The sequence below is a fragment of the Rutidosis leptorrhynchoides genome, chromosome 1, assembly GCF_046630445.1.
Source record: "Rutidosis leptorrhynchoides isolate AG116_Rl617_1_P2 chromosome 1, CSIRO_AGI_Rlap_v1, whole genome shotgun sequence".
Lineage (NCBI taxonomy): Eukaryota > Viridiplantae > Streptophyta > Magnoliopsida > Asterales > Asteraceae > Rutidosis > Rutidosis leptorrhynchoides.
The window spans coordinates 11,456,131-11,480,043 of record NC_092333.1 but is presented as its reverse complement, the minus strand read 5'-3'; the positions used below and the strand labels follow the sequence as shown (position 1 = coordinate 11,480,043).

Here is a 23,913-nt window from a genome sequence, read left to right as displayed (position 1 = left end):
CACATGTTATTAATCAAACATAGAATCAGTATTTGACAAATAGTAATTCTGTTTTATTGTATTTTTTTTAGTGATCTTGTATTTGAAGTTAAAAATGCCGATTGGAATGTTCACCGTGTCACGATGGAATCACTTTGTCCTGATTTATATATTGAGGCTCGTGTGATTGATATTTGGAGTTTTATACTAAACCACGAGCGTAGGTATAGAGATCCAGCCAGCCGAACAAGGTTTTTCTTTCCAACGTCAATCATTGTAAGTTAACTTTTAAATTTTAGGTACATATATCATACTGTACAATCATTTGTGATTCAGCATGCCAATCACTTGTGATTCAGCATGCCAATCACTTGTGATTCTACATGCCAATCATATTTATTGTTTGCATTTATTTTGTTAAAGTTTTTAATATATGTTCGTTTATTTTATACAGTGGACATACATGTATGACAACAGTTTGAAAAAAGAAGCTAAACTCAAGTCATTTCAAGAAAATGCGTCATCATTGTTTAAAGTGTTTCCCAACGATGTTTCTTTCCGCAAAACTGAGCTGGTATGTTATTTTACTTTACATTTTTGTTTATTTTTTTCTGTAATATAATAATTAATTTATTTTTTTATACTGAAAATTAATTGTTTTATTTTAATTCTTTTCTACATGTGTTTTTCCCAATCTGCAGAAATGATCATTTCTTTGTCCTTGTGTTTGATTTGAAAGTTCCAAAGCTCTTCATACTTGACAATGCTAAACTAACGATGCACTTCAACGCAAAATATCTCAAAGTTTGCAACCTTGTGGTTAGTTTATCTTTTTTTTAATTAACTTATTTTGTATATTTAAACGTGTCATTAGACTATTCAATCACATGTGATTGAATGATACAATAACATGTGATTACAAACAATCATTAGCACATGTGATTTTGAAAAGCTGATCTTTATTTTTCTGATTTGTTTTCTCAGCAATATTGCTTTGGTGAGCATCTTAAATCTCAAAATCATCCAAAGGCGAAGAAGATTCAAGAAATTCATCCAAGTAGAATCAAGATTCCATGGATTATGAGAGACAATGCTATTGATTATGGAGTTTTTGCCATGTACCACATGGACAGATTTAAAGCCACACCCGAGACAGATTGGGCTGAGGAATTGGCTCGTGAATCGTCAGTTCAAAATAATCAGCTCAGGAAGTTGAGGGTTCGGTATGCAGCAAAAATTTTAACACATCCTCTAAATTTGCATTCCAAGCAGATGATTATAAATGCAAATCGGTTCAACATTCTTCATTCAAAAGAAGAATATAGGAACGTTGTTTTGACAGCAAAAAACTCAAGATATGAGCGGGTTGAGAGATCAAAGGAGTCCTTGCCAAAAATCAAGTGAAGTGTTATGTTGAAAAACAATATAAGATGTTATTTTTGTTGAACTTTTTATGTGTTAACAAATTTGTTATTTGGTACACAATATTTTTTAGCATATCTATGTTTTTGTTGAATGGTAAATCACATTGTATGGACTATGGTTTTTAATCACTTGTAATACTATGGTTTATGATTGACAATCACTTGTATTTTTAATCATTTATTTATTCTTTACCAATCACTTGTGATTATGCATTGTTAATTACTTGTGATTCTGTATTTGGCAATCACTTGTGATTCTGCATTGTTAATCACCAATCACTTGTGATTCTGCATTGTTTTATCACTTGTGATTGTTAATCAATTGTGATTCTGTATTTGGCAATCACTTGTGTTTTTAATTCACTTGTGATTCTGCATTGTTAATCACTTGTGATTCTTCGTTACCAATCACTTGTGATTATGTATTTGGCAATCACTTGTGATTCTGCATTGTTTAATCACTTGTGATTGTTAATCAATTGTGATTCTGTATTTGGCAATCACTTGTGTTTTTAATTCACTTGTGATTCTGCATTGTTAATCACTTGTGATTCTTCAATACCAATCACTTGTGATTCTGTATTTGGCAATCATTTATGAAGAATCACTTGTGTTTTTAATCACTTATTCATTATCTACCAATCACTTGTGATTCTTGGCAATCATTTGTGATTCTGTATTTTGGCAATCACTTGTGATTCTGCATTGTTAATCACCAATCACTTGTGATTCGGCATTGTTTAATCACTTGTGATTGTTAATCAATTGTGATTCTGTATTTGGCAATCACTTGTGTTTTTAATTCACTTGTGATTCTGCATTGTTAATCACTTGTGATTCTTCGTTACCAATCACTTGTGATTCTGTATTTGGCAATCATTTGTGTTTTTAATCACTACCAATCACTTGTGATTCTGTATTTGGCAATCACTTGTGATTCTGCATTGTTTAATCACTTGTGATTGTTAATCAATTGTGATTCTGTATTTGGCAATCACTTGTGTTTTTAATTCACTTGTGATTCTTCAATACCAATCATTTGTGATTCTGTATTTGGCAATCATTTATGAAGAATCACTTGTGTTTTTAATCACTTATTCATTATCTACCAATCACTTGTGATTCTTGGCAATCATTTGTGATTCTGTATTTGGCAATCACTTGTGATTCTGCATTGTTAATCACCAATCACTTGTGATTCTGTATTTGGCAATCATTTGTGTTTTTCAATGTTAATCACCAATCACTTGCGATTCTGCATTGTTAATCACTTGTGTTTTTAATCAGTTATTTATTATTAAACAATCACTTGAGATTCTGTATTGGCAATCACTTGTGTTTAATCACTTATTCATTATCTACCAATCACTTGTGATTCTTCATTGGCTTATCTAATCACATATGATTGAAACACCTCAAAATTGTATGAAAATAAAAACATAAAAAATGTAATTCAAGCATTTCATAGGAACATCAGAATTTCACAATTGTACGAAAGAGAATAAAAAATAAAAAAATCGTTAAATAATTCAGTAGTAACTTCAGATTTCTGAAGTTTCTGCTTGTTCTTTTGCTTTTTTTTTGTCATAGGTCCTCTGATTGTGATCGTCACGTCCACATTTACCACAAGTAAACTTTCTCTTTTTGCTTTCCTTTATTGCTTTCTCTTTTTCCCTCATTAGACGCTTATCATTTGCACATCCTTTGTAATTCCCAACAGGTGGGTTTTGTATTTCTATTGTACTAGGCTTTGAAACTCCAATCATGTTTCCAATTATATCATCTTTCTTCTTTGACGGTTTTGGCACTTGAGCTTCAACTTCTTTCTTCAACAATTTAAGTTTTTCAAGAACCACTTTTAGCATCTTTTCATCACTGCCTACAAGTTCCACACAATCATAAACAACTGAGGTAATTTCATTAACAGAATCTTGTACAACTATGTTTTCATTGCCATATCTATTTCTCCTTGATCTTAACTCGGGTGGTATTATGTCCCTTCTCCAACGTCTCATTATGTATTTTTCAGGGATTTCTTCTATGTTCTTGTTCTTTAAAACCCAAAAATAGTGTCTACACAGAAGACCATATCGTAGATAGTGTCTACATGTACATACCATTGATCCGTCTTTGCTGTTATGAAGTACCTTCAAAAAAAAATAAAAAAAAATATATATATATTATCAATCACATGTGATTGATAAAAAGATTTTGATTGGATTGGCCAATCACAGGTGATTACATATATAAATAGACATGTAAATGTTTTTCTCAGGTTCTGATATAAGTGGCTACATTTTTGAATCAGCAATCATATGTGATTATAAACATAAACATAGATGTAAATAAATTTTACCTTGTAATGGAAGAACTGTTTTTCTTCATTCGAACCCTCTTTTGTCTTCTCTTTTTCCTATTTAACAACATAGATTTTCGTTTCTTCCTCCTTGTCCATTTTATCCAATAAACAGCTATACAATGCTTCATAAATCTCTTTTTGAACGATTGCAAAAATAGCATGTGTGTAAACCTTTAATGCATGCTTTTCAACTTTCAGCTGAGTTAACAATTTTGGATTTTTCTTGATTGTCTGTGCATCCAAAGATTCTTGCTTTGACCTCTGTTTTAACATTGCAGATTCAAAGCCGTCCATAAAAGTTAACAGATTTGCTGCAGATCTTGTAAAGTTTGAAAAAAAAACATTCTCACTCTCAGATCTTGAAGTAGTTCGCATCAAACCAAACATTTCAGTGTCGATAAAATATGCTGGTATCCAAGTTGATCTAATATCAAACATATGTTTGAACCAACTATCATTTTTCAATGAGAAATCGTGCATCAACTTTTCCCATCTTTCTTCAAAAACATTTGGTTCGATATACATATTCCAAACAAGCTTATTAAGTCTATTCTTGAAGTCTTTTTCTGCTTCATCTTCAATAGTAGGAATTGCTTCTTGAATCTGTAATTACATATCATTTTTTAATCAATCATATTAAGCAAATCATGTATCATTAAACATTTCAATCACATGTGATTAAATACATTTGTTGTTTGATAACAATATTCATACCTTTGATGGCACCTTTCGCATAATGTGCCACATGCATAGTCTATGTTTTGCCGTCTTAAAAACTGCTTTTATCGCTATCGCCATTGATTTGTCCTAATCTGTCACTATCATGTTTGGCTCTTTCCCGAATGTCTTCATGAAACATGTAAGAAGCCATGTGTAACTCTCGGCTGTTTCATCCCTGATCAATCCCGCAGCAACAGTGACACACCTATGGTGGTTATCTATGCCAGTAAATGGTACAAATTTCATGTTGTACCTGTCATTAAGCCAATTAACATGTCAATCACATGTGATTAGAAATTGTAATGAGCCAAATAACATGTCAATCACATGTGATCAGAAACTATAATGAGCCAAGAAAACATGTCAATCACAAGTGATTGTAAACTTTAATGATCCAGAAAACATGACAATCACAAGTAATTACAAACCCTGGTGAGCCAGAAAACATGCCAATCACATGTGATTAGAGAGTCTAGTGAGCCAGAAAACATACCTGTTCGTTCTAAACGTTGCATCAAATGAGATTATGTCACTAAACTCCTTGTAGTTGCATTTTGCAACTTCATCGGCCCAGAAAATTGAATGTAGTTGACTTTTTTCAAGCTTGTACTCAAATGAAAAACCAGGAACATATTTCTTCCGTTCTTCCATTTTGTTAACGAGCATTTGAGAATCACTTACATTGATAAAAACATTCAAATCTCGTCTCCAGTTTCTGAAATCAGTTACAGTCCCATGCACATTTTTCTCAGACCCTTTCATATTGCTATAAACTTCGTATGCTTTTGTTGGACCAATATTTGACACTGACGAATGGTATACAAACAACTGCTCTGCATACTTCATCTGTCTTTCCGCTTTACTTAAATGTCGGTACTCTTGGGGTAGCAACTCATGATTATGGTGTTCTTGAAAGTCGGACAGTATAAACGTATTAGTTCCATACACCCAATTGAATTTAACCCTAGCCCTACATCCGGTGCATTCCATGTTGCTTTTCCTAATTGGCTTTTTTACTACTTTGCAATGTGTCAAAGTTCACTTGCATTGGCACACCACCTCTATTGCACAAGTAATATTTCTGCTTCACCAACCCAGATTTTGTAGTCTTTTGAGTTGACTTTCGTATGTCAAAACATGCATGAAACGCGTATAACCTATACATTTTTTCACACTCTTCAAGTGTTCCATAATTTTTTCCAACAACTGGTAGTAAACTCTCATCAACGATTGGTGCATAATACAATGAACCACCTGGTGTTTCTTTTTTACGTGTTGTACCTACTATTGGTGTATCTATACCTGTCCAAAAAAAAATAGACAATCACATGTGATTTAAATGTTCACTAAATATAACTTAAACAACTAACACATGATCAGTGACTAATATGTTACTTTCACTCATTCATATCTAATAAAGACAATCACATGTGATTTAACTGTTATTCACTCATTCATATGACAAATGACTAAAACAATCACAAGTGATTTTTAACAAGAAACAAGTGCTTGATAAGAGACACAGATATACATATCACATATAGTATTATCATAAAACAAAATCACATGTGATTAAATAAACATAATCACTTGTGATTGAATAAATACAATCACAGTATAATCACAGGTATTAAATCACAGTAATGTATCATCATAATACCCAATCACATGTGATCCAATACGAAAAAATTTACAATATGTTTTATTTCATCATACGTATAATCACAGGTATTAACATAAAACAAAATCACATGTGATTAAATAAAGATAATCACATGTGATTGAATATATACAATCACAGTATAATCACAGGTATTAAATCACAGTAATGTATCATTATAATACTCAATCACATGTGATCCAATACGAAAAAAAACATACCTGTAGCGTTATCTATAATTTCTTCATCACTGATCTCGTATTCTACTTCAATTGGTTCATTTTCTGGCTCCATTGCTTCGTATTCTTCTTCCATTGATTAATTGATTGGACAATTTGATTCGCAGCAGTGAAACGATCATGCAACAAAATACATATCATTAAACTCAATCACATTTGATTGACTAACTTGAAATTTACAACAGTTCAGTTTCCGTCTTCATTCTATTTATGATTATCACTTTAACTGGAAATTACATGTGATTGACAAAGAAATTACTCAAATTCAAAGTAAATACTGTTTCATCCAAATTTAATCACATGTGATTAAAGAAGAAACAATACACATACCTTCAGCATTCTGGATTTCGATTTGTTCTTCGTTACTGATATCGATTTCTGGTTCCATTTTGCTTAAATTGAAGGTGAATATCAATTGATTTTGAGAAGAATTCGTATATCCTGCAATTTTTGAGTGATCGACTGCTTTTACGAATCAACGTTAATCCGTTAGAATCGTATGATCATAAATCGGAGCTATAACGGTGTTAACGAGGTTGAAGATGACCGATCGGTCGCCGGAGAAACGTTAATCGCCGATCGCCAGGAGCCTGTTAGGGTTTTGAGGGATTTGATCGATAGCCTTCGTGGTTTTGTCAAGTACGTAAGGGTGTAATTGGCAAATGATGAAAATACCCTTCCAGTACAAATTGGTGGTTTAATCTGGTGCATTGATCAAAAAAGATCCAAAGGCTGAGATGTGTTCCTTGGTTCTCAACCTTTTACTTGTTTTCTTCTGATTACAACTCATGAATAATAAACAGACCCACGTCGTCAAGAATTCTGGTACGTAACTATTTCCCCAAATACTTACTTTTAACTTTAATTTGTATATTTGTATCAGATCAGAAGTTGTTAGATTATCTATGATTAATGGTCGAGTTTTATGGAGTATATAAATATAAATATAATTAATTTCGTTTTCTGATCTTCTGTTTTTTCAAACAACTTTATGATTTTCTTTTTAATAACAACATAATCCTTTCAAAGGGGTCTTTAGCTTGGCGGTATTGTGGTGACCCTCCAACCTTGAGGTTGTGAGTTCGAGTCCAGTGGTGGACAAAATTATATATATATTCGTGAAAATATTCGTATAGTGTGTGTATGCGTGTGTTTGACTTTCAAAAAAAAATAACAACATAATCCATAACAATGTGCTTTAAGAACCATCCTCCATCTTTGTCACCTGATTAAGGTTTTTGGAACCTAGCTAGAAACTCGATCAACACCATCAACTTCACTTGTATCTAACCTATCTTCCAATGCTCCAGTGAAACTATCTCCGCTACCATTTAATCCTCGTGACCGGAGCATCTGTTTGATAGGCACAATCTTTGTAAATATCTAATGCATATTTTCTTTATTACTATTACGGAGTATTACTATTACTATAAACTGTTTATACTGTTATTATTATTAATATTATTTTATTAATATTATATTATTAATATTAATACAATAAAAATTAATATAATTCGTATATAGGACTATGAATAGTTACCCAAATATGAAGGAGGTGAAGAGAAGTGGACCACAATTAGAAGATTTTGCGGATTTGTTTCACCACATACAATCTTTGTTGCCGGTAGAAGATGGCGCTCGCACTTGCATGTTGTCAAAGTCATGGCTACACGCTTGGTCTACCATCCCTACCCTTAGGTTTTATAAGCCCTCCTCAAAGTTTGTTTATAGTAAACGAGACATTAGATTAATTCATCGAACTCTGCAAAGGTATTACAAAGACAACATACCAATTGAAACTTTTGATCTCCGAATAAAAATCGAGAATCAAGAATCAGCTTATCTTGTTAATAAATGGGTTCAAAGCGTAGCTACCCAAAGATGTCTTAAGAACCTTTCCCTCGTAATCTGTGATGTTATGATCAGTCACAAGTTTATACTTTCGGATGAGGTATTCTCAGGAGAAAACCTATACACTATAATAATAAGACTTGATGATTCATCAAAGATTGATCGTACCATTTGGATAACTCGAAATCCTATGATTAAGTGTTTATCATTGAGAGTACTCAAGTTGTACTCTGTAGAGATAAGCGACGAGGTACTTATTGTTAGAAATAGGAGGTTATGTATATTATTTGTGGAAGAGAGGATTGATGATTTAGAAGTTTGATTGATCTTGAAGGCTTTGTTTATTACTTGATTTGCTTATTGAATTGCTTTGTTGCTTGATTACAAATGAGGGGTGAAGCCCTCTATTTATACTACTCAATGGAGTAGTCTAGATCACTCCATCATCTACTACTATCTAGATATTTCCTAGTATTTCTAGACCTAGATATTTTACAAGATTATTCTACACACATTCTACACACTTTCACTACTACATATTACAAGAAGTTTCTACATAATGGGGTATAATCTTGATCCAAAATAGTTGTATACTTGCAAGCCCAAATCCAAAACAAATAGCTCACAATCAAGTTTAGTTTCCAACAGCACCCCTTAAACTTGATTTCGTTACTCCGAGCATATTCCATAATCTCTGAAACGTCTCGTGTTTTAGAGGCTTTGTGAAAATATCAGCAACTTGGTCAAGTGACTTCGCGTACTTTATCTGCACCTCTTTATTTGTAACACACTCCCTGATGTAATGGTATTTCGTATCTATGTGCTTGCTTCGATCATGGAAGACTGGATTCTTTGCTAGAGCAATCGCAGGCTTGTTATCCACATATATCTCTGTAGCTTCCTTTTGAAAAAACTTAAGCTCATTTAGTAACTTCCTAAGCCATATTGCATGACAGGTGCACGATGTTGCTGCTACAAACTCGGCTTCACACGTTAACAGAGTCACAATGGGTTGCTTCTTCGAGCTCCATGTGAACGCCGTATCTCCCATATAGAACACGAAACCACTCGTACTCTTACGATCATCTATGTCTCCAGCCCAATCACTATCACTGTATCCAACTAGCTTGAAGTGCTCAGAAGGTGAATAAAATAGGCCATAGTCAATCGTACCTTTGATGTAGCGAAGTATCCTCTTGGCCGCCTTCAAGTGATTTATTGTAGGTGCTTCCATGTATCGACTTACTAGTCCAACTCCGTAGAGAATATCTGGCCTCGTGCAGGTTAGGTACCTCAGACTTCCAACCAAACTCTTGTATTGTGTTGGGTCCACCAAGTATCCTTCATCATCTTTTGACAATTTGAGATTGCAATCCACCGGTGTATTCATTAACTTGCAGTCAGTCATCTTAAACTTCTTGAGCACCTCATTCGCATAACCTTCTTGGGATATGAATATTCCTTCTTTCTTTTGTTTTACCTCGATCCCAAGATAGTAAGCCATAAGTCCAATGTCGGTCATCTCGAACTCCCGAACCATTGCTTTCTTGAACTCCTCAAACATTTTGGGATTACTACCGGTGAATATCAAGTCATCCACGTATAGGCACACAATCATAACATCTCCATCATTGCTAACTTTGGTGTAGAGGGCATGCTCATGGAGGCATTTCGTAAAGTCATTCTGCTGGAAATACTTGTCTATCCTGCTATTCCATGCTCGAGGCGCTTGCTTCAACCCGTATAAGGCCTTTTTCAATTTTAGCACCTTATTCTCTTGGCCTTTCACGATGTATCCCAAAGGTTGTTCTATATAGACTTCTTCTTCTAAGTGGCCATTAAGGAACACGGATTTGACATCCATTTGATAAATCTTCCAATTATGTTGAGCCGCAAGTGAGATTATCAATCTTATAGTTTCTAGACGAGCGACGGGAGCAAATACCTCGTCATAGTCTATGCCGGCTCGTTGACTATATCCCTTCGCCACCAACCTTGCCTTATATCTTTCAACTTCACCTTTGGAATTCTTCTTGGCCTTGTACACCCATTTTACACCAATAGCCTTATGTCCCTTTGGTAGTGTGGCAAGATCCCACGTATTATTCTTCTCGATTGCTTGAATCTCTTCGTCCATAGCACATTTCCACTTTTGGCTTTTTGTTGCGTATTCATAGCTTATTGGCTCACAATCGGTAAGAAGGCAGAACAATGATAGATCCTCCATAGGCTGTGTTACCTCGTACAACTCCTCAATGCTCCTTGTGTGATGTTGTAGCCTACTTGATTCTCCTCATGATGTTGGTGTCACTTCATTAGGTGTAGTGGTTGGAGTATGTGGAGAGTGCGGAGATGGTGTACTAGAAGGTTCTTGAACTTCTAGATATTCTTCGTTCTTTGCAGTACTCTCGAATGGATAAGGGAGAAAGTCGTAGTTCTCCTCTTCGGGAACATTCCAATCCCATGTTGATTCTTCATCGAACACCACGTCTCGACTTGAGATTACTTTACCATTCTTGGGATTGTATAGCTTGTAACCCTTCGAACTTGAGTCATAACCCACGAATATGAGTTTCTCGCTTTTATCATCGAGCTTCGTCCTCTTCTGATCTGGCACATGAGCATATGCCACACTTCCGAACACTCGAAGGTGTGAGATGCCGGGCTTCCTTCCACTCCAAGCTTCAATGGGCGTTTTGTTCTTGGCACTTCTAGTGGGCGAGCGATTTGATAGATAGATCGCACAGTCCACTGCCTCAGCCCAAAACTCCTTAGGCATCCTTTTGCTCTTTAACATACTCCATGCCATATCAAGAATGGTCCTATTTTTTCTTTCCGCAACACCATTTTGTTGAGGTGAATACGGAAGAGTTAGAGGACGTCGTAACCCGTTGTTGTCGCAAAATTTCTTGAATTCCTTGGATGTGAACTCTCCTCCACGATCGGATCTCAACGCCTTTATGGTGAGACCACTTTGATTCTCCACAAATGCTTTAAACTTCTTGAACATTCCAAAAGCTTCCGACTTCTCTTTTAGAAAATAGACCCATGTCTTTCGACTAAAATCATCAATGAATAGAATAAAATATCTATTTTTACCAAAAGACGGTGGGCTGATGGGTCCACACACATCCGTGTGAATAAGTTCTAGAGGTTTCTTCGCTCTACTAGAAGCTTCTGTTGGAAAACTGTTTCGAAAGTGCTTTCCTAGTAGGCATCCCTCACATATTTGATCCGGATGATTAATTGGAGGCAAACCCTTCACCATTCCTTTACTTGATAATAATTTTAACCCTCCAAAATTTAAGTGCCTGTATCTCATGTGCCAAAGCCAAGAATTATCTTTGAAACATGCTTTTAAACATCTTGGAATGTCATGTTGAATATTTAGCATGAACATCCTATTCATTGACATTGGCACCTTAGCAATCAAACCTCCTTTTTGGTCTCTTAAAGAAAGGGTACGATTTATCATGTGAATATCATAGCCTTTCTCCAAGAGTTGTCCAATACTCAGTATATTCGTCTTCATATTGGGCACATAATACACGTTAGAGATAAATTGATGCCTTCCATTTTTCAAGCGGATGAGAATCTTACCTTTGCCTTTAACCGGGACTTTAGAGGAATCTCCGAAGGTGATATTTCCACTAATTACCTCGTCAAACATGTTTTTGTCACCGCACATATGATTGCTTGCACCCGTGTCGAGATACCACAAATTTGATTCTCCGTTATCTTCACCTTTGCATGCTAGTAACAAAGTATTTTTCACGGCTTCGGTATCTTCTTGCACTAAATTTGCTCTTTCTTGCACGTAATTGTTTGACTTCTCGCATTCCGAAGCATAGTGGCCAAATTTATGACAATTATAGCATTTGGTTTGAGAATTGTCATACCTTGGCCTTCTACTTGTGTAGCCTCTCCCGCGACCTCTTGTCGGGTGAAAATCTTGACTTCTTTCTTCATTTTTGTAAGAACTATAACCTCCACGTTTGATATATCCTTGCCCTCGTCCTCGGCCACGTACTTGACCACGACCTCGTTGACTCGTTTGATGAGTCTTTTCACTGTTCTCTTCCTTGAAAGAGAGTTTTGCTTGTAAAGCTTGCTCCAATGGCTCCTTATTTTTCTTATTGAACCTCTCTTCATGAGCTTGTAGTGAACCCATGAGTTCATCGATAGTCATTGATTCTAGATCTTTAGATTCTTCGATGGCTACGACTATATAGTCGAATTTTGAATCTAATGATCTAAGAATCTTCTCAATGACTCTTACATCACTTAGAGTTTCACCATTCCTCTTTAATTGATTGACAATCGCCAAGACTCTTGTAAAATAATCGGAAATTGATTATGAGTCTTTCTTATTTAAGGATTCGAACTCACCTCGTAGTGTTTGTAGTCGAACCTTTTTCACCTTTTCAACTCCCTTGTGAGAATTCTCCAAGATCTCCCATGCTTTCTTGGCGGTGGTTGCACTTGCAATTTTCTCAAAAGCTCCATCATCTACACTTTGTTGGATGATGGAAAGAGCCTTTTGATCGTTCGTCTTCATTAATTTTTTCTCCTTGCCGAGAGGACCTTTTTCTGCAGGTTCCTCATAGCCTTCCTCCACAATCTCCCATAAGTCTTGTCCACCTAGGAAGGTCTTCATTTGGATGCTCCATCGATCATAATTATCCTTTGTGAGGCGAGGAAATGTGATGACATTGTTGGCCATCATCTTGTCGTACCAAGCTCTGATACCAATTTGTTAGAAATAGGAGGTTATGTATATTATTTGTGGAAGAGAGGATTGATGATTTAGAAGTTTGATTGATCTTGAAGGCTTTGTTTATTACTTGATTTGCTTATTGAATTGCTTTGTTGCTTGATTACAAATGAGGGGTGAAGCCCTCTATTTATACTACTCAATGGAGTAGTCTAGATCACTCCATCATCTACTACTATCTAGATATTTCCTAGTATTTCTAGACCTAGATATTTTACAAGATTATTCTACACACATTCTACACACTTTCACTACTACATATTACAAGAAGTTTCTACATAATGGGCTATAATCTTGATCCAAAATAGTTGTATACTTGCAAGCCCAAATCCAAAACAAATAGCCCACAATCAAGTTTAGTTTCCAACACTTATTATCTTATTCTATACTTGTACATTACTTGAGACGATACGCCTTTCATCATGCAGGGGCTTGAAGAAGATCAAGATAAAAAATTTGAATTATCTTCAAAAGTTTAAATTAGTATCATACTCAAAAGAAGAATGTGAAAATTTGGAAGTTGATGATGTCCCTAACCTTCAAACTTTTAAGTACAAGTCATACGACGGGTGGTCTTATAGGAATCTCAGGACATTCAACATTGATTCGTTAAGTAGATCAGTGACGGAGTTAAGTTTATCTGATGTGATCATAGATGTTGCATATTTTGATAAGATCATACCGAAATTTCCTTTCCTCGAGAGTTTGAAGCTTATATTTCGTTACTGGAGTCCGGAAAAGTTGGATATTACAAGTGCGTCATTGAAAAAACTGACCCTAAGATTGTTTAATAACAGGCAGATGGATGTACAAGTTTATGCTCCTAAATTACTTCATTTGTTTTACCGTAGCCCCACTATTGCTAATCTGTCGTTACAAAATTATACTACTCCGGAAAAAATTCAGCTTGGTGATCTCACATTAGGGAAACCCACAGATAATCATTGTCTTTATAAGTTGAGGGAATTACTCAATTTATCAACAAGCAAGTTTGACATTGGAATAACATTTGATTATTGGTATCGTAACATTGTACTGCACATGGATATTGATGATTTGAAAAGAAAGTTCCCATTTCCGGCTACAAACGTGAAACAACTATCGTTATATAACATTTCGGATGAAGGTTTGGTGGATTCTTCATATTTTGATGCACTGTTTACAATCTGCCATCCCAATTCCATATGGACAGGCAATTACAGTAGGTTAATAAGTGAACTGATGAAAAGGAAAACGTTGGATCTGGAACATATCGAGTTCAAAAATCCAAGTAACAATAAGTGGGAAGAACTAACTGACCCATGTAGTTTTGAGAAGTACTATTCACTTGAGTTGAAACCAAACTGGTGCTCTCCGTAGAAAAAAACATGCACCCACCCTCATCTTTCCTTCAATTATTAATTTGATTTACTGTTTGATTTCCTTATAACTAATGCTGGTTGATTTACATTTCATGTTACCTACATACATACTTAATATTATGAAGTTTTGTTTTTTTTATTCAGTTTTTCTAATCGAAATTTTATATGAACAATGATTCTTTTGATATAGTATTTTGAGATATTTCTAAAGTTATCTGGTACTTATGTTGTTACAACTACATGAACACTTTTAGACAGACCCTAATGTATGAAAAGGTCTGTCCTTGAACATACAATTCTTAGTCACATTATTAGGTGTACAAAACATGACACAATTAGATCTTGAGGATTATTTGATCCCCGCATTTATATTTTCGTTCAAAGAATTTGTTGTGCATGAAAATGTTTGTCCTGCTCCGTGTCTTTGTAAGTTAAGCTAGTTAACTTACATTGGGTACGTTTCTATGAAATATATTAACTGCTGATATAATATTTCAAAACCTAATTTTATTTTTAAGTATTAATAATAAGTGCTTTGATGGGTATTTTACATTGCAGGCATGGGTGATTGGAGCAGTCCCCATGGTTTCCTGCCATGCTTCAAATTAAACTTTTTAAATCAATACAGTTATGTTTGTGTTGCATTGAAGGGTTGTGCTAAATGCTACCATTCTGTCTTACATAGATGAATGGAATGACTTTGAAGAACTTTTTACTATCTCTGAACGTGCCATATGCTTAGGCATCATTGGCTTACCTGCGTGTGCTTGGACAGAAGGGGCATTTAAAAAAATCGCTCTCCTCTTCGACTATAACTCTTTCACCCTGAATCAAAATGGGGTTGATAAGATTTGTCTTATAACCAAGAAATTAGAGTTTATACATGAAGTTGTTTCAATCAAAATTAAGAAAAAGTGGTACAAAGTTCTTGTCACTGAATCATGCACTTGGAATCCCAATATCATAGATCTCGAAAAAGAGGAGTCTACAGATAATTCCTTCATTGTGTCCGATGAGGAAAATGTTAATGAAGATGATGTTTCTGAATCAAGCTTTTTTGAGGATACACCACCGCCACCTCCCCCAGTTCACCCGGTTGAAACATATATGGTTGAAAAAGAGCAAGTAGCTGATCAATCCAAATCTCATGTATCGGAAAGCCCCATTCATACCCAGTAGCAAGGTAATTTTAATACCTTCATATGCACCTTGATACAGTATATAATTTGATTGCATTCGTCTTCACTTTTGATGAGGTAAATGTTGATCTTAGCATAAGGTAAATGGGTTCAACTGGTTGTCTATTAAAGAACTTAGTTAAAAATGATGTGGCCGGGTCAGACCAACACTGATGAGACTATCTTCAACTTGTAGTTTGGTAAAAATTGTTAGAGTTGATGATTCCTTGATGACGGAAAATGTATGAATGACATTGAGGGTACTCAAGTTGGTCCATTAAAAGTGAAGAGGTAATTGATAGCTTATTCTCGATTAGCTTGTATATCACTTGAGAAGATAACCCTTTCAATATGCAGGGGCTTGACAAAAGTACAAAGGAGGGTGAGTTATCCATAAGTATCAATTACAAAAAAGTTTCTATCTCTAGAACGAAACCAATAAAAAGATAAAAAGACGAATGTGCGAAACGCCCATTTTTTTAGACCGATCACACGCTCGCGACGTATATCCTCGCGATCGCGAAGTCCCTCACAATTTTTTGAATAAGCGAGATAAAAGAGTTGTTACACCTCTCGAAAACTTTCCGAAATTAGCGATTTTCTAACACACTTGACAACATTAACTTCTAAACCATAATCATTTTACAAAGTTAAAACGACAGGGCCCGGGGCCTTAGAGCTCTCAAAATCCCATAAAGCTCATTTGATTTCCTCAAGAAGCCTGAAATCACTGCACAACATCTATTATCTTCATCAATTAGTCGGGAAAAGGAGTTTCTTGTGCGGCATCAGGTGCTTTCTTGAAAACAATAATTAGCAAAACACCTTCAAAGCAAGCAACATCCTTTATTTCTTGTGGATCTGTTACCCAAGCACCAGCCTTTAAAATTTATACTCGAGATGCCGTTGACCCTCTCTCGTCCTTTTGCAACCAAATGGAAGAAACTGGTGTTCATGTCAGCAGCGTCAATTGCCACATGATTATCACTACTTTGGTCTCATCTGTTGTGGGGTTCAAATTCCGCTCATGTCAAAAGGGGTATCTAGTTTAGCCGATATATCTTTTGTTGCAAAGATTTAATGTCGTTGACTCGTTGTCAAGTTTTCCATAAACCTTTGAGGCCCACAATTTTAATTTAACTCTTAACTTTCAACCGCTTCTGTTTATTTTTGAACACCATATCCGTGCGCCCCTGTGGTTGGACCGCAGCCCAAACACAAATACAATCAATTTCCAAAATTAATAATAGTAATTTCTTTTTGGGCTAGTATATCTTAAATAATATCTTTCAATTCAAATTAATAAGCCCATCATGCATTAACAAACCCAATAGGCCATATCCCTTCTTTTTTGGATAAAGGGGCCAAACCCTATATCTCTTCTTCTTATATATGCGTCATCGTCTCAACTCACATGTATGTCGGGTCGTCGGTACATTATTGTCCTTATACTCTAATACGTTACCAAAATGAATAATAAACAAACCCACGGCAAACCGAGTGACGTCGTCATGGATTCTGGGTATGTAACTATTTACCTCGATCAGTTCTTTCTTATATTATAGTTTTAGGTAACTTATTTGAATATTTTTATCAGATTGGTTAGGTTATCGATGATTGATGGTCGAGTTTCACGGGATATATAAAATATTTATATTTATATAAAATATACAATATATATATATATATATATATATATATATATATATATATATATATATATATATATATATATATATATATATATATATATATTCTGTAATTAATTGGTCGGAAATTCTCGGGTCGTCACATACAAAACATGACCCAATTAGATCTTGATGATTATTTGATCCCCACATTTATATTTTCGTTCAAAGAATTTGTTGTGCATGAAAATGTTTGTCCTGCTCCGTGTCTTTATAAGTTAAGCTAGTTAACTTACATTGGGTACGTTTCTATGAAATATATTAACTGCTGATATAATATTTCAAAACCTACTTTTATTTTTAAGTATTAATAATAAGTGCTTTGATGGGTATTTTACATTGCAGGCATGGGTGATTGGAGCAGTCCCCATGGTTTCCTGCCATGCTTCAAATTAAACTTTTTAAATCAATACAATTAATATTAATATTTGTGTTGCATTGAAGGGTTGTGCTTTAGTCAGTAGCTGGGTAATTATAATACCTTGATAATTTGATATGCACATTGAAAATATAATTTGATTGCATTCGTCTTCACTTTTGATGAGGTAAATGTTGATCTTAGCATAAGGTAAATGGGTTCAACTGGTTGTCTATTAAAGAACTTAGTTAAAAATGAAATGGCCGGGTCAGATCACCACTGGTGCGACTATCTTCGACTTGAAACTCATCCTGGTGTAGTTTGGTGAAAATTGTTAGAGTTGATGATTCCTTGATGACGGATAATGTATGAATGACAATGAGAGTACTCAAGTTGGTCCATTATAAGTGAAGAGATACTTGATCGCTTATTCTCTATTAGCTTGTAAATCACTTGAGAAGATAACTCTTTCAATATGCAGCGGCTTGATAAATACAAAGGAGGGTGAGTTATCCATAAGTATTAATTACAAAAAAGTTTCTATTTATACTCGAGATGTCATTGATCCTCTCGTCCTTTTGCAACCAAATGGAAGAAACTGGTGTTCATGTCAGCAGCGTCAATTGCCACATGATTATCACTACTTTCGCCTCATCTGTTGTGGGGTTCAAAAGGGTATCTAGTTTAGCCGATATATCTTTTGTTGCAAAGATTTAATGGCGTTGTCTAGTTTTCCATAAACGTTTGAGGCCCACAATTTTAATTTAACTCTTTAACTTTCAATCGCTTCTGTTTATTTTTGAACACCATATCCGTGTGCCCCTGTGGTTGGACCGCAGCCCAAACACAAATACAATCAATTTCCAAAATTAAAAATAGTAATTTCTTTTTGGGCTAGTATATCTTAAATAATATCTTTCAATTTCAATTCAAATTAATAAGCCCATCATGCATTAACAAACCCAATAGGCCATATCCCTTCTTTTTTGGATAAAGGGGCCAAACCCTATATCTCTTCTTCTTATATATGCGTCATCGTCTCAACTCACATGTACGTCGGGTCGTCGGTACATTATTGTCCTTGTTAGTGCATATTTTGTAATCCCTAGTTCCATGAACTTTAACGTTTTATTCGATCATGTTGTAACCTGTAATATTGTTAAACGTTGATTGTCGATGTGTTATTTTATATTTGTAAACGTTTAAATATAATTCGTAATATTACTCGACAGTCGGCCGACTGACATGGTCAGTCGACCGACTGTCATTCACTGTCGACCGACATAGGAACTGAGGTATTTAAGCCTAATTAATCTTCATTAATTTGGTTAACAACTCAGCACATCACACACACACGAAAAACACTTCTTGGTCGAGTCTCTCTCAATCTTCATGTCCAAATACCACAGAATGTCAGTCTAGGCTTCGTGTTTATCAAGATCTAGTCTTGGTTTGACTTGTACGAACCCGAAAACCCATAGATATTCGTTTAAGCTCTTTCTATTGTTATTCCGCCTCTAGATCGTGTTAGGTTGATTCTAAGATCCTCTCTCTCAGCGTCTACAAAGTGGTATCAGAGCGTTGGCTTGCTGAATCAATTGTTTTAAACGAGTTCTTGGTATATTTTAGGGTAAAAAAAATTGGTTTTGGATTGAATTTTGTATACTTTTACGTTAAACCTTCGGTTTTGATTCTGGCTCTGAAAGAAAGTACAGTCGACCGACTTAGGAGACAATCGACCGATTTTCGTGTATTTCGACCGATTGTCATTAGTTTGACCGATTGTCTTTAAACCGACCGACATATGATAAACCGACCGACTTAAGTTGTAAACCGACCGACTTAAGTACTAAACCGACCGATTGAAGGAACATCGACCGATTGAAAAAGTACTACCATTTGCCTAAATGTAAACAGAACTTCGACCAAGTAATCATTGACAGTCGACCGACTGTAGTTGTTCATCGACCGACTGTATCTGTTCATCGACCGACTGTCACCAACAGTCGACCGACTTAGGATCAGATTCAACCTTAATCAAAATTTAAAATGTCTGATCAGGCAATGGCAATTACTTCCGGCGTTCAAAACATTTTACTATCTGATAGTGAATCAGGCAGTGCCAATCGTGCTCCTAGACTTGATAATACAAATGATTACATTAGATGGAGGGCTAGGTTCATGAATTACATTAGAGGCCTTGATCCTAGAATGTGGGATTTGATACAACATGAATATAAAGAGCCTTTAGGTACTGATGGTAATAGTAAAAAGTATGAAGATTATAGCGTGACAGAAAAAGAAACATATGCCTTAGAATGTAGATGTTATGCTCAATTGACCCAGGGTTTAGACGGTGATATTTATCATCAATATCAAATGCACTTAACTTCATATTCTCTTTGGAATGCTATTAATATAGGTGTCGAAGGAAATAAGGCGTATCGTGAAAAGAAAGCTAAAGTAATCAAAAGTGAATGGAAAAGGTTTGCTGCTCTAAGTCATGAAACGTTAGAAGAGACAATCATTCGCTATCGTCATCTTGTCTCTGAATTGGGTAACTTAGGTGTAGAAGTTACAGAACTGAAAGCTATCAAACAATTAACAGATGGTTTACCACACAAGTGGGATGCGTTTATTGAACAGATAGAAGACATAGCTTCGTCTGCTGGTGAATCACTGACCCTAGATAAATTCACATCAAAATTGATGGTAAAGGACTTGGATATGGAAACCAAGAAGAAACGTCTTGAGGGTCAACAGAGTCCTATAATTTACAAAGCTGGTACTTCTGGATTGAGCAATGTTCATGCTCCCTTACAAATAGCGTTTGTTTCTAATGAGAGTGCTGTAAATAGATCACAACCTGCTCAAAATGTGATGTTTCCAACCCAAGTAAATAAGCCTAGTAGTACAAATCAGTCCACCATTAGACAGGAGCCAAAAACTGTAGTTCTCAACACTGAGAATTTAAGAACTAGGCCCCTTTCAGTTGTAGAGGAAGATATGGCTTTAGTTGCTTTGATAGTTAATTCTTATAATGAAATGGTTGGTGGTAAAATTGGTAATGCTCATTTAGAAGCAGAAGATTATGAGCAGATTGATGAGGATGAACTTGAAAAGATGGATATCCTCTGGGCTATGGGTAGTGTGATTAGACGAGCGAAGAAATTTCTGAAAAGGACAGGTCAACAGAGCTTAGGTGTTACTAGAGATACTAAGTTAGGTTTTGATATGTCAAAAGTGAGATGTTTTAATTGCAATGAGTTAGGACACTTCAAAAGAACATGTACCAGGCCACAGAAAACTGGTTTTCACAACCCATTTCACAATCAGTATAATAAGACAAAGGTTAATGTGCCAGTTGAAACAACGAGCGGTGATACTATCAGAAATGATAAAGCAAAAGGCTTAATTGCAACATATTCAGACGAAGGTTGTGATTGGACAGTATTTGCTGATGATGAAAATCATGCTAACGTTGCTAGAATGCCTAAGACCGAAGAAGAAACTGAAAGTGAGAAACAAGAAAGAGAGAAAGCTGGTTGTCTTGGTACTGCGAATGAATGCATGTGTTACATCTGCAAGATGGAAGCAAGAATTGAGCGAACTTATGCAATGATCAGATATGTTAGAAGAAGTGTTCTTAACAAGAGAGTGTATGAGAAGTTCAAATACGCAATGCACAATGATGGCGATGTATGGACGGATTACAGTAGTTCGTCTTCATCAGATGGAGAAACTATTGTAATAGATGATGTCAAGATTTCAGTTGAGTTGAATAATTCTGACTGTTCCAGTTCTAGTTCAGAATCTGAACCTGAATCAAAGACTGAAGAAAAGCAGTATGCGTTCATGGCAAACACATCAAGTGACTCTAAGGTACAAACTGAATTTCCTTTGGTATGTAACGATTGTGCTGATCATAAGTTAGAAATTGCTAAACTTGAATCCATAGTTTCTAAACTGAATGATATCCCCTTAGGATGTATATACTGTCCCGAAGTAAAACAGGAACTTAGGATTGTTAAAGCAGCTTATCTTGAGGTAAAATGCCTATACGAGACTAATTTAACTCAGTTTAACAATAAAAAGGAATTCAGGGAGACAATCAAAACTCTAGAAAATCAAGTTCATGATTTAAGAGCTACAATTTCAGGTGACCAAAAGGCCATAATGATGTACTTAAATCAACTTGAATGTGCTAAGAGAGAAAAGGAAGAGTTTAAGATTAAGTATGAGTCAGAAAAGGCTAGAAATGACACTTGGCAGCGAATGTCATATGTCATTGACTATACTGTCTATAACAAGAATGATGGTAAAAAGGGTTTAGGTTATAAAGAGTGTCCTCCTCCTCTTAGGAATGAGTACATTAATAAACCTTCTGATTCTTGCCTTAGTGAAATCCTAAGTGTTAAGCCTGTAGAGAATGAAAAATCAGACAGCACTAAGCCGATTGTTGAATACTTAGCTGAGGACAGTAAATCTGATTCAGAGTATGAAAAAGCTTCAGAGTTTGTAACACCAAAATCCAAACCAATTACTATCCTGAAAAATCCATTGAATGCTAGTAAGGCTAGTGAAAGCGGACAACCCACACCTAGAAAACAAGTAAACTCTAGGAACGCTAATGGAAAGAAAATATTTCAGACACCTGTCAAGTATCAGCAGGGACTCAACCTAGATAAAGAATATGTTCTTACACAGGCACCTGAAGAACTATTTAATAAAAGGAGCCCTAATACTAACAATGTGCCTAAATATGTGCATCCTAACCGTCGACCAGGCTTGAAACATCATGTTGAGAAGCCTATGCCACCCATGAAACAGTCTTTTCCCAATAAGCATCTGAGTTCAAAAACACGTACAAAAGAAACTCAAAACTGTAATAAATGTGGGAAAAAGGGTCACTGTGCTGTTAACTGTCAACAACGTTGGAAAACACCAAAAAGAAAATCTGACACTGAAAAGAAAACTATACACTATGCTTCTAGTTCCAGTTCCATAGGTACTTCAAGTAATAGTTCAAAAGGTTTTTATAAACCAAAGTTAAATTCTATTGCTAATTCATCCACAAGGGTACAGTCAGGTGTGAATAAAATTTTTCAAACGAATGACTATTATGAGAAATCTGTTGGTAAACGTACCGTTTGGAAGCCTAAAACCGAGACAAAGGTTGTTGACAAGTCCAATGATCCATCGGGATCAAAGGGTCAATGGATGGATGTGCAAGTTATTGGTGTCGATGGGAAACCCACTGCCATTCGGGCATGGGTGTCCATCTCAAACTAACTTCTTTTCTTGTTGTGCAGGTCGCCTACGATCCGAGTAGAAATACCTGGATTGTTGATAGTGGGGTGTCCCGGCACATGACAGGAAATATGTCCTTACTTTTTAATGTCAAATCAGTAAATGGAGGATCTGTTTCTTTTGCAGGAGATGAAGGAGGTTTTATTACAGCTCAGGGTGTGATTGCTAATGCTAATGTTAGTTTTGATAAAGTGAATTTTGTGAAGCAGATGTCAAATAATCTGCTGTCAGTTTCGCAAGTAGCAGATAAAAAGCATAAGGTTGCCTTTGATGATCAAAGATGCTACATTTTGAAGAAAGAGTACGTAATACCGGAAGAGATGATTCTTATGACAGCTCCCAGAAATAAAGATTTGTATATTTTGGATATGTCAACAGCCCATGTTAAAGCTGCAACAGGTCATCAAGCTTTCATATCCAAAGCTACAGAACAAGAATCAATTTCATGGCACAAGCGTATGGGTCATTTGAGCTTGAGAAAGATGAACAATCTTGTTCATAATAATATGATTGAGGGAGTAAATGTTAAGAGTTTTCAAATTCCTGAAGGATGTCTTCCGTGAAAGAAAGGGAAACAGACTAAAAAGTCACATGCAACAAAGAAACATCATTCAATTGTTGTTCCTCTAGAGTTGTTACATATGGATCTCTTTGGTCCGATTAATCGAACAAGCATCTCTGGAGATTCATATTGTTTGGTAGTGACTGATGAATACTTACGATACTCTTGGGTAGTGATGTTAAAGAAGAAGTCTGACACGTTTGACAATATAAAGTTGTTGTTTTTGAAGCTGGAATCTTTGTACAAGTTAAAGGTTAGGAAGACTCGAACAGATAATGGTACTGAATTCAAGAATCAGCAGATGGAGAGTTTCTGCAATGAGAAAGGCATTCAACAACAGTTCAGTCCAGCTTATACTCCGCAATCAAATGGTGTTGCTGAAAGACGTAACAGAACGTTAATTGAAACTGCGAGAACTATGTTAGCCGACTCAAGTTTACCGGTTAACTT

At 35.5% G+C, this 23,913-nt stretch overlaps 3 protein-coding genes across 3 annotated transcripts; all 3 read right to left on the bottom strand.

Moving 5' to 3' along the window:
• Positions 1–2,944: 2,944 nt before the first annotated feature.
• On the bottom strand, positions 2,945–3,523 carry LOC139904518 (uncharacterized). Its single transcript, XM_071886464.1, has one exon. It carries the CDS (start codon positions 3,521–3,523, stop codon positions 2,945–2,947), a length of 579 nt encoding a protein of 192 aa, XP_071742565.1.
• Positions 3,524–3,816: 293 nt separating this feature from the next.
• On the bottom strand, positions 3,817–4,560 carry LOC139904438 (protein FAR1-RELATED SEQUENCE 5-like). Its single transcript, XM_071886397.1, has 2 exons — positions 4,477–4,560; positions 3,817–4,365 (listed from the first exon to the last, which is right to left on the bottom strand). The coding sequence occupies exons 1-2, from the start codon at positions 4,558–4,560 to the stop codon at positions 3,817–3,819; spliced, it is 633 nt and encodes a 210-aa protein (XP_071742498.1).
• A 9-nt stretch (positions 4,561–4,569) lies between these two features.
• LOC139904347 (protein FAR1-RELATED SEQUENCE 5-like) lies at positions 4,570–5,472 on the bottom strand. The gene is made up of 2 exons (XM_071886312.1): positions 4,976–5,472; positions 4,570–4,735 (listed from the first exon to the last, which is right to left on the bottom strand). The coding sequence occupies exons 1-2, from the start codon at positions 5,470–5,472 to the stop codon at positions 4,570–4,572; spliced, it is 663 nt and encodes a 220-aa protein (XP_071742413.1).
• Between the last annotated feature and the right edge of the window lie 18,441 nt (positions 5,473–23,913).